Below are 12,181 nucleotides of genomic sequence, written 5' to 3'. Positions count from 1 at the left end.
ATGTATTGGGACACCCCTCCAAATCATTGAATTCAGGTGTTCCAATCACTTTCATAGCCACAGGTGTATAAAATGAAGCACATACTGTAGGCATGCAGACTGCTTCTACAAACATTTGCGAAAGAATGGGTCACTCTCAGGAGCTCAGTGAATTCAAGCGCGGTACTGTGATAGGATGCTACCTGTGGAATAAGTCCATTTGTGAAATTTCCTTGCTACTAAATATTCCACGGTCAACTGTTAGTGGTATTATAACAGAGTGGAAGCAATTGGGAGCAACAGCAACTCAGCCACGAAGTGGTAGGCCACGTAAAATCACAGAGCGAGGGCAATGCATGCTGAGGCACACAGTGTGCAGAAGTCAATAGCTACAAACACTGGACTCTAGAGCAGTGGAGACGTGTTCACTGGAGTGACAAATTAGTCACCAAAATAGCCATTAATAAAAATCACAATATAAATTATACCTTTGACCAGAGAGTGATCTGATTGTACCTGTAGCTTGCCCCAAAAATTAAGCTCATTAAAGATACCAACTCTTACATAAAGATAACAAAACAATCAGCAGCACCTCAACATACTCAGTAGCACCTCAACATATTCAGAAATCAGTAGCACCTCAATACTGAACAAATTTCACAAAAACTTTTGATGAGTTCCCAGTAAGTTGGCATCAAATACACCACAACAAGCAAACAAAAAGGTAGCAGTTACTACTAGTGTCCATCTTGTGCAGAGAGACATCTTGCAATGAGAACATAAATATGATATTACTGTAGTTGAACACCGTCAGACCAGTGAAAAAGAAAGACATTTATGTTGCTTATCCCGTCTGGTGCATGAACACAGAACTCTTACTCCTGGATGTCTCTGAGGAACAATTCTGCAAGTTAGGGATCATCAAACAGGTGTAGCTTCCCTCGGTAAAGGCATCTCAGCCAAGCTGGGTAAGCAAAACCACAGTACATGTGAGTCTTTCCAACAGGGTCAAATTCACGCTGCTTCCATAGAATCTTTCTATCTGATTAGAACTTTCGAGACTGAACAAGGAGTTTCTCTGTCTGGGCATGCAAATCTATTTTTCGATTGTTGCGACTGCCTCTATTTTCGAAGTTGTCTACTTTAGACTGAAGCTCACTGATTGTTTTCTGAAGGGCACTAAGATGGTTAGCCTGTGCCAATGACGAGTCTTTAGCTGCTGAGATCCTGTTCTCAGCCTCATCAAACCTTTCTTAAATCCATTGTGAGCATTTCAAACCTTAACCTTAACTATGTGCATGTCACACTTTATTTGATCTATTTTGCACATCTCTGGTCTATTCATTTTTTACAGTATAATTTTATTGCAGGATATAGTCTGACTGTGTACCTTGCAAGTGACAAATAAAAACCATTGAATCCTTGAAAAGTGATAATAATTACATGTACTGTATTATCATTACTACCATATGACTCTTTAGGGTGAGCAGTGCCTTATATGCAGCTGGCTGTTAATATAAAAACTAGTTTATAGAAGACGTTGGTTCAATTATAGAGGACATTGGTTCAACCCAGGTTATACACTTTGTCATGTATTAAAAACACACATGCACAATTAAGATTATTAGTAAGATCTTATTTGTAAGATTATGATTTTTATGAAACTACTGGGGATCATTTCTAAAATTGTGATAAATGTATATACTAATTTTCTCTTTTTAAAATCTATAATTCTTTTACAGATGGAATTTTGGTATCGATACAAAAGTAAGTATACGTAAATCTATAATTTGGCATGCTGAGTATCTCGTCCAATATTGCACTGTTTTTTTTCCATATCATTTGTTTTGTGAATTAAATGGACCAAGAGAACTCTCCAATTCTCTGGGTCCACAATTCTTAAGACTGATCCTTTGATTAGCTGTGAACTACCCTCACTGAGAATCTCACTGAGATTGCACAGGTGGTAAACCAGCTGGGGGTAGGGAAGGCCACAGGGATCTGTGGTGTCTGGGGAGAACTTTCCCAGGCTGGTGGTAAGTACGGTGGCCGATAAGGGCAAATCAAATTAACTTTTCAGAAAACAAAATTACAGAAGTCAAGACAAATTAACAAAGCCAAGCAAAAACGAACACACTTACAAGTGCCCAAACAAATTTACAAGCGCGGAAACAAATTTACAAGTTCCAAAATAAATATACATGCGACGAAACAAATTTACGAGATGAGAAACACTTTCACCAGTCCTCAAAACAAATTTACAAGTGGAGAATCATACGGAAAGGGTAGGTACGCGCTGCACAGGAAGTGCCTAATTATTGCTTGCCTTTTGTGTCAATCAAGCGGTTTCGCGAGGGGAAAGTTGCTGAGGGGGTTCAGTCTTGAAACGGCAGCTGGCAGGAGGAAGTGACGTCACAGGCACCCGCCAAGGCAGGTAGCGGCAGCTGCCACTAAGGAGCTTTGCAGCTGCCAGTTCTTAGTGGCAGCTGCCACTTCTGTCCGTCGCTAGTGGCGCTTAACAGTGGAAGGTCCCGTTCGAATACAGTGCCTGCCGGGGTACAGAGACAGCCACCGCCGCTCGTGGAAGTAAACCCGAGATGCTGTGCACGGCTACGATAAACTGGGATACGGAAATAAATTGAGGACTTGTTTAATCTTTATATGACTACGAATTATATTATTGTTGCTGACTGTACATCTCTTTAAGATAATATTTGAGAAAACAATGATTGTACTGTCGCTAGTGGCGCTAAATAGGGAACAGTGCCTGCCGGTAGTGGCAGGTCTAGTGGCAGGTGCCGTTCAGATACAGCAGAGAGGCACCTACCCGCCACTCCTGGAAGTAGCCTAAACCAGAGATTCTGTACATCGGCTAAATGATCAAAAGCAATGATTGTGCTGTCGCTAGTGGCGCTAAACAGTGACAGGAGCCGTTCGGGAACAGTGCCTGCCGGTAGTGGCAGGTCTAGTGGCAGGTGACGTTCAGATACAGTAGAGAGGCAACTACCCGCCAATCCTGGAAGTAGCTTAAACCAGAGATTCTGTACATCGGCTAAATGATCAACTGCAATAGTTCGGTAAAGTTGGAACGATATTGGCAGATTCGAACTTGGCGGCTCAATAAATCTTTAACAAAACGTTCTTACAATACAATATACGGGTCTATTTAACAGTGGTAAGGTAGACAATGAGCTACAACCGGATTTTCGTCCAAACAATATGTATTTACAGAAATACGGATAACATTGCTCCCTATGAGCAGTCCGCTGTCTGAGGAGAGCTTAGGGACCGTCTACAAAGTGCAAATCGACAACGGATAATGTCAATAACTTCGCTTCCAAAGAGTGAAGAGCCACCAAAATCACTAAAGGCTTTTGGAATGTTATCATGGTCATACTACACCCCTTAGTTTGGTGAAATGTACCTACGTCTATTTCTAAAGAATTTATATTAGGAATAACATTCAATAACTTTGCTCCTATCAACTGTACTACCACCAAAATCACTACACACATCTAGGGTGTCATCATGGTCATATTACAACACTTATAGTTTGGTGAAAAAAATCATTATTATTAAATAAAATGCATTAACTTTGCTCCTGTCAATTGTAGCACCACCAAAATTACTATATACTTTTGCAATTTAATTATGGTAGGACTGCACCACTTAGGTTGGGAAAATGTGGCTTAGTTTATTGTTAAAGGGATTTTATTGGCAATAAAATCAACTTTCCCCTCGCGAAACCGCTTGATTGACACAAAAGGCAAGCAATAATTAGGCACTTCCTGTGCAGCGCGTACCTACCCTTTCCGTATGATTCTCCACTTGTAAATTTGTTTTGAGGACTGGTAAAAGTGTTTCTCATCTCGTAAATTTGTTTCGTCGCATGTATATTTATTTTGTAACTTGTAAATTTGTTTCCGCGCTTGTAAATTTGTTTGGGCACTTGTGTGTTCGTTTTTGCTTGGCTTTGTTAATTTGTCTTGACTTTTGTAATTTTGTTTTCTGAAAAGTTAATTTGATTTGCCCTTATCGGCCACCGTAGGTAAGGCTGTCCTCCTGGCATTTCAAGCAAACTTTTCTTCCATATGGGTGACGGGTGTCATTCCTACTGACTGGAAAATGAGACATCTTATCTCTATCTGGAAAGAAAAGGGTGATCGCCTGGATTGTGGTAACTACAGGGGCATAACACTGCTCTCAGTGCCCGGTAAGGTCCTTGCTAGGGTCATCCTCAACAGGATCCATGATCACTTGCTCACCTAACAGTGACAAGTGCAGTCTGGCTTTATGCCTAAGAAGTCTACCATCAACTGCATCCTGACACTGAGGGTTCTCATTGAGTGCAAACTCAAATATTGGCAGAGTTTCTTTGCGGCCTTTGTCGATTTTCTAAAAATGTTTTACTCAGTTGATCAAGCTGCCCTGTGGAACATCCTGAGACTTTGTAGAATCCCCCCAAAGTTGCTTTATGTCATGGCTTGCCTGTACACTGGTACTGTGAGTTCTGTGCAGAGTAGAGACAGAACCTCTGCGTTCTTCCCAGTTGATTCCGGGGGTCATTAAGGGTGTGTTCCTACTCTGTTCAATGCTTGCATGGACTGGGTGCTGGGCAGAGTCATGGGGTCCAGTAGCTGTGGGGCATCTCTTGATAAAGAAAGATTCACTGATTATGACTTTGCTAACGATGCTGTGATCTTTGTGGAGTCATTGGAAGCTCCAGTTGGGGCTCTTGAGAGACTGAACTGTTACGGATCAACCCCGGGGATGCCCAACTGACGTCAGGAAGACCACGCCTCCGGGGATTCCTTGATCCACCTTTCTCCGTTTTAACAAGCTGTCAGCTTCGCGCTGCTATACCAGGTTGTCCGGTTTCTCCGGTTTTCAGTGCAACCACCTACCGCAAGCTGTTGCATGTTATTTCTAATTTAGGGAGACCATTTTAACCATCGGATCTTGCACTCTGAGTTCGAGCGTTTTCTGATTTCTGTTCAGCCCCTTTGATGGCCGAAGTGAATCACCTGACCCCCGTCTGTACCCTGACTACGAGCCCTGCCCAGCCCCAAGATCGACTCCGCACATCGCCCGACCCCAGCCTGCCCCACGACAATGATCCAGTCTGCTTCGTTGGTTTTTTTTTAGTGTTATGTTTGCGAAATATATAACCTGGACTACAAACAACCTTCTTTTTGTATTAAAGTCACTTCGCATCTGATTCCGCGACAGCGTCCTCTTTTCCCCTACTAAACCCTTACACTGAACAAGGAGATTCTCTGTCTGGGCATGCGAGTGTCTTGGATAAAAACCAAGATCCAGGCCTTGACCAAGCCATGACCTCTTGGGCACAGCAATCAACAGTGTGTCTGCGGAAAGAATGTTGACCTCGTCGAGAGACTCACTTACCTCGGTAGTGACATTCATATCTCTGGGGACTCATCCTTATAAAGTCAGTAGATGGATTGGGAGAACATGGGGGGTAACGAGGTCACTGGAAAGAGGTGTGTAGCACTCCCAATATCTTTGTAAGAGGATGAAGGTCCCAGGCTTTAGAGTCCTGGTGCTCCATGTTTTGCTGTATGGCTACGAGACATTGACACTCTCCAGTAACCTGAGACAAAGATTGCACTCCTTTGGTACTGTGGCTCTTCAGAGAATCTTTGGGTAGCGCTAGTTTGACTTTATGTTGAACGAGCGGTTTCTCAGGGATTCCCAAATGAAGCACATTACCTGCATTGTGAGAAAGCATCAGTTACAGCATAAACGCAACATGGTGCAATTCCTTGAGGGTGATCCAGCTTGCAGGATCCTCATTGATGAGGACCCAAGCGGCTGGACCAGGCCAAAGGGATGTCCACGTAACACTTGGCTGCGACAGATGAATGGCCATTTCCGGAGTGGGACTGAATGGCATGTTGGCCTGGGGGGTTGTAAACCGAGATCCCAAGGTTTTTTTCCAGTGGTGGGGATGGGTGCAGCAAAGTGCTGTACCAGTGTATGCTCCCCAACTTGACCTGACCTGTGAATGAAATACCAAGAATAGTTTTTTGATTCAGATGAGCCAGAGCTTAAAAGATTTACTCTGTATATGTGATTCAGATCTGAACTCCTGTCAGAGAAACCCTTGTTTGAATGGAGGGATATGTTCAGTTGACCAGCATGACTTTTTGTGCCTCTGCCCACCTCGCTATGACGGAAAGACATGTGAGACAGGTGAGGCATAGCTTGGATCTGAAGTACCCTGGTTGTTGAATAGGCAAGGCCAATAATACTTATATGGCATTTCTGTCTCCTAGAGGTGTTTGAGTGCCAGTACAAAAATGGGGGGTGCCTGCAGTACTGCACTGACATAGAGCGTACTACTGGTGTGAGGTGTAGCTGTGCTGAAGGATATCATCTGCAGGAGGATGGAAAGACCTGCAAGGAAGCAGGTAAAGGAAAGCTCCCAGTGTGCATCTTTGTTCTAAGTGTTCTAAGGATACGTAATAGTTTTACACAGATCATAAAAATAAGAATAACATCACATTTTGCAGTATAACATTAAACTCTAGTTTTCTAAAATAAGGTCAGCTATCATTTGATGTATACAACTATATTTAGATGAATAAGAATGTTCAAGCAAGTAATCCACATACAAAAAGTAAAATATGAGCTAGGAATTCTAACTAATAAAATAAGCTTAGTAAATTATCGGTGTTTAAAATATCAAGTGAAGGTGTTATATTAACATTACATCGTTGCATGCTTCTATCTATTTTGTCGCATGGGGATTTATTTAGCACGTTCCTTTATTTATACTGCTGTGTTGTAGCTATAGTTATGTGTACTTACCACATTGTCATCCCAGTGCCATTCCCCTGTGGGAAACGATGGCAAGGGAATTCTGTCCAGCGCTCTGTCCTGGAGGATGTCTTCTTACAGAATGAAACTCAACCATTTCCATCAACTTTTCCTGACTCTACGAATCCAAAGAAAATGTCCTTTCATAATTCTACCGATCAGAAGTGTAATTCCACCAGCATTAGCTCCAGAGACAGCATTGAAGATGAGTTATCAGAGGGATTTGATATGAAAGCACGCATTGTTGGAGGACAGCTTGAAAGACAGGGTGGGAGTCCATGGCAGGTATGACATATTTAGGAACAACAAATTCAAAACCCAAATATGCAATTAGAATGTATACTTAATTTTTTTTTTTACTCAATTGGTCTTTACATTTTCTGCTACTTCCCACATATTTTATGTTACATAAAAAATATTTGTTCAGTTGGTGAATATAGATTTGACACATCAAGTCTTAATATTCACGTAACAGTAGTCTATTGAATTTTCCGGATTTTTTTTACTACATAAAAAATATTTTTGAAACAATTTAAACGCTCCCTCATCTTAAATCAGAAAAAAAATTCTGATAAGGCAGTGTGAGTAAGAGAGGGCCTTATAGTCTAACAATAAAATTGAAAGTAGAATTTGTAGGGACACTGACTAAAAGCTCTAACACCGGGTCAGTTACTGAACAAGGTTTTAATTTTTTACACTGTGCTGTGTGATGCTGCTTCCGTAAAATTATGCCAACTAATTCATTGTTTTATTGAAAAAAAAGAAAATGTGATGCCATTGCATGCAAATTTTTAATTTACAGGTTCTTATTCACAAGGAAGATGGCTTTGGGTTCTGTGGCGGCACTCTGATTATGCCACGCTGGGTTATTAGTGCGGCCCACTGCTTCCAGGAAACCCCTCATCATGTGACCATTGGTGAGATGTTTGAATCTGCAGTGCCTAGAATTCTAATGTGGTGTTTTACAATCCATTGTATGTGCACAATTACTATGTTTGCAGTCTGCAACTATACAGTGATAGTGAGTTTGACAGTCGGGTTTATACTTATATGTAAAGACATATTAGTTGAAAATTTAAAAATAATTCTTATGTGCATATGAAGCATTTTATATACATGAATATTTTAAATATTGACCTCTCTTGTACCTAGGGGAATTTGACAAGATGCGACTAGACCAAGATGAGCAGATGATCCGAGTTAAAATTTTAATAGTGCACCCTCACTTCCATGAGTTTACATTTGACAGCGACATAGCCCTACTCTACTTGGCCAAGTCAGTGCAACTAGGGCCCTTTGCCACACCTGCATGTCTTCCTAACACACACCTGGCACAACTGCTCCTTAAGGAGAATAAAATGGGCACTGTCACTGGGTGGGGGGCTACCCAGTACATGGGAAGATCTTCCCGTTTCTTGCGCAAGGTAGAGCTCCCAGTTGTGGATCAGAAGAAGTGCATTTTGTCCACTGACCAGGTGATTACAGACAATATGTTCTGTGCTGGATATGATGAAGTGCCCATGGATGCCTGCAGTGGTGATAGTGGTGGTCCTTTTGTGTCCAAACACCAGGACACCTGGTACCTTACAGGTGTGGTAAGCTGGGGAGAAATGTGTGCTGCCAAGGGCAAATATGGTGTTTACACCAAACTTGACAACTACCTCTCCTGGATAAAAGACACAGTACTGCAGTATGAGCAGAACATTACTGAAAACTAAACTTGAAATCTTATAAATGTTATTTTGTGTTTTTATGAAAATTACAGAGGAATGTATAATGAATGTGTGGCCAATATGAAGTGAGTAAAAGTGAGATTTGTGGTACTTTCTGGTAACTGGTAATTCCTTAATTGTTTAAATAAGACTAGCTTTACATCAAACGGAATTAACTGGCTGAACAGCTTAATTCAAGGGTTAACATAAAATGACTTTGAATGTTAGTTTGCCTTACCACAAAACAGAGACAGTTTTGTGGTGTTATAAGAACACAAGTTGACCAAGAACAAAGGGATGCCTTAATAAATATGAATACATGGCCATGTATTGCTGTTTAATGCATTGATCAATCATCAGCAGCAGAGGTGGAGATTTCAGGTCCAGAGAGTACAAATCCAGACCAGGATTTTGTCAATTGGTAATTTCAAATTTTTGGTCTGTTTCAAGGTCCCTGTCTTAGCATATTGCCATAGTAAATAGTAAATGTTTAAAGCTTACCAGAGATATGTTACACCTCCCCCTTGCTTAACAAAAGTCATAGATGTATGTATTCAAAGCCCCTGAATCTGCCAGATTCAGCCCCATGTGCTCTGGATTATGTGATATATGTAGATAACAACCAAGAGTGTTAAATGAGTAAGATTTTTTTGCCTTTTGTCTCTCCCAGCTCCTGGCTGAATACTGAAATATGCCTAATGCATAAACATATACTGTATAAAGTAATAATAATAATAATGATGATATTGATTGCTCAACATTCTTCTATGTATGTGCAAGTGTAGGTGTGGCCTGATTTGTCATTGAATGTGCTGGCATTTGATGCCGTCAGGGGAGGTGACAGCACCCCCCCCCCCACCCCCCCCCCCCCGACAGGCCCAAGGTGAAGGCAGGAGAACCAGGCAACCGAGGCCACCCTACCATCCCCCCGGCACAAGGGCCCACAGCCACGTATCCCCAAGACAACCACCCGGCCCAACCCGAGAGGGAGCCCGCGAGGGACTAAGGGGGTGCCAACCCCCGTACAGGGAGGCCCGCGGAAGGAGGATGGGTGGCGAGCCACCCAGCCCCACCCGCAACCCCCTCACCGAGGCAGGCGGGTCCAGGGCCCCACCAACCGGGACCACCCCCCCCCCACCACACACTGGAGGGGCCGCCGCCCACCACAGCGACCCGGCACGCCTCCCCCCCAACACTGCAGGATGATCCAAGGGGGGCCCATACCAAGAGCCCCCCCCCACCCGGGAGTGGACCTGTGGTGACCGGGGAGCGGCAGACCCCCCGCTCAGCCCAATCCGAACCCCCCAATCCGCCTAGCAGGGCCCAGAGCGTCCCAAGATTCCCCGGACTGCTTGCCATGGCCCCACCACGGCGCAGCAGAGCCAAGCACCACCCAGCCCGCGGCCCAAGAGAGGAGGCCGGCCACACCCGCCAGGGCCGCCCGAACCCCCCCATGATGGGTCTTCCACCCGGCGGGCCAGCCCACCCGCGCAGGGCCAGAGACAGAGAGTTAGGGGGGGGCCCTCGGCCCCCATCCCCTCCCCGACCCATGTTGGTGTGAAGTGTGCATGTACATGTGTGAGAGAGTTGTGTGTTTATGTCTACAATGCATTCAAATTAGTGGGTGCAGTTCGGGTATGAGGGCCCCACCACTGGCAGATGGCAGAGTCCCCCATCCCCCTCCCCGCACCCCCAAGGCCCTAATGTAATATGGACTGTGTATATGACTAAGGTGCAAAAAGTGGGCGAGCAGTTGAGGCATGGGCACCCCACCGCTGGCAGATGGCAGAGCCCCACCTGCCTCAACCCACCTCCTCAGCCCTAGTGTCATGTGGTGTCTAACATGCAAGTAAAAATTGAGGGACAGTGTCTCGGCGCACCTCCTCACTGCCCCTCAAGGCCCTAGTGTTGTGTGAAATGTGGTGTTGGGCCCAGGGGAGCAATAAGGGCGTGCCAGGAGTGGGCCCCCCCCGGCACCAGGGCCAGATCCCCGACTGGCCCCGATTAGTCGCTATCCCCGACCCAACCGAGGTGTTCAGGGGCGCCACAGGCAGCCCGGCAGCAGGGAACCCCCCCCCAGGCGCAGACCGGGAGAGACGCACCCCACCACGCCCGATGAGACCCCAGCTAGCAGCCAAGGACAGGACAACCCCAGACCCCCCGGCAAACGGGGAGCCGATCCAGCCAGGCGGGGTGACCCCGGCCACCCCAGCCCCCCCCCCCAGGCGAGGCAGAGGCTAACCCCACCGCCCCCCCCAAACCACCCCACAGCGCCCGAGGGCCCCGCGCCGGAATCGCCAACGGCAGACAACGACCCACCCCCACCAGGCAACGGGCCCGGGCAGACCGGGCCCCCCAGCATGCGGGCGATCACCCGCCCGGGAGCCAGAGCAGCGGCCCCAGCAGATAGAGCCCACGCCCCCAAACCCACACACCCCAGCGCAGCGGCCCAGGCGGAACCCAGAGGCCCCACCCCCCGATCCCCCCCCCAGCGCGCCACCCACCCCGGGGGGGCAGAACCCCCCATCCACCGCACCGCCCCCAACAGGCCAGCGGCCACCCAGAGACACTGACCACACGCCCTCAGCCAAGAGAAACACCAGAGGACCCTAACAACCCAGCCCCCAACCGGCAAGGCCCCACCACCCCTGACGACATTACATTAAAAAATTAATTATTGGAGTCCAACTGTCTTCAAAATCGATCAAATGATTTTTCTTACAGGCAGACATCCTCTCCATGGAAACATAATCCAAGAGTAGATTTTTGAACAGATTTATGTTTAAATTCTCTTTTGACTTCCAGTTCAGAAGGATTGTTTTCTTAGCAACGGTTAGTACTGTGAGAAGTATGCAAGATTTATTCGTGTCCATATTAGTGTTAGTGAGGTCCCCAAGCAGGCAGAGTGAGGGGGAGGGTGGGATGGGATGCCCTAGGTGTATCGATAAGTCTTCACAAATCCTTTGCCAGAATTCGTTGACCGGTGTGCAATACCAGAAAGCATGCAGGTAATTATCTGGTGCATCCTTCTTACAAGTTAGGCATATGTCAGTATCTCTGATACCCATCTGGAACATCCTCTGCCCTGCATAGTGTGTTCTGTATAAAATTTTGTATGGTAATAGCTGCAGGTTGGAGTTCTGATTCATTCGAAAGGTATTCAAGCAAATTTGCCTCCAGAAGTTAGTGTCTGGATTGATGAGTAAATCCCTTTCCCATTTGTGGGTAGGGAGTGAGAGCGTTGTATCAGATTCTGCTAGATGCACGTAAATCCTAGACAGTAGTTTTTTAGTTGGAGTTATTAAGAAGTTTGCTATTTTAGGTGAAAGCTCCAGATCTAATTGCTTACGGCACCATCTATTATGTATTATTGATTTAAGTTGAAGATATTCTAAGTATTTGTTTTTCTCAATGTTATAAGTTTCTGTAATTTTGTCAAATGATATCATGCAATTGTCTTGGATTGTATGTTCGAGGCGCTTGATTCCTTTATTATGCCAAGCCAGGAAGTTTATCACTTTTTTATTTAACAGGATGTCAGGGTTGTTCCAGATGGGTGTCAGTTTGCATGGGACCAGTGAAATTTGATTCATTCTAAGAAATTCCCACCAGGCTGTCAGCGATGTGCTGATGTTGATGCTCTTAAAACA

At 45.2% G+C, this 12,181-nt stretch overlaps 1 protein-coding gene across 1 annotated transcript in view; it reads left to right on the top strand.

Annotated features, from left to right (window-relative positions):
• Positions 1-9,258, top strand: part of LOC111837223 (coagulation factor IX) — a 33,307-nt gene extending 24,049 nt beyond the window's left edge. Inside the window, exons 5-10 of the mRNA XM_023799089.1 lie at positions 1,722-1,746; positions 6,079-6,192; positions 6,276-6,410; positions 6,827-7,104; positions 7,622-7,736; positions 7,972-9,258. Coding sequence (XP_023654857.1) covers positions 1,722-1,746; positions 6,079-6,192; positions 6,276-6,410; positions 6,827-7,104; positions 7,622-7,736; positions 7,972-8,537 — 1,233 coding nt within the window. The 3' untranslated portion in view covers positions 8,538-9,258. The remainder of the gene's footprint in view (positions 1-1,721; positions 1,747-6,078; positions 6,193-6,275; positions 6,411-6,826; positions 7,105-7,621; positions 7,737-7,971) is intronic.
• Positions 9,259-12,181: the final 2,923 nt, after the last annotated feature.

The sequence above is a fragment of the Paramormyrops kingsleyae genome, chromosome 17, assembly GCF_048594095.1.
Source record: "Paramormyrops kingsleyae isolate MSU_618 chromosome 17, PKINGS_0.4, whole genome shotgun sequence".
Taxonomy (NCBI): Eukaryota; Metazoa; Chordata; class Actinopteri; order Osteoglossiformes; family Mormyridae; genus Paramormyrops; species Paramormyrops kingsleyae.
This window is presented reverse-complemented; position numbering and strand designations above follow the sequence as displayed.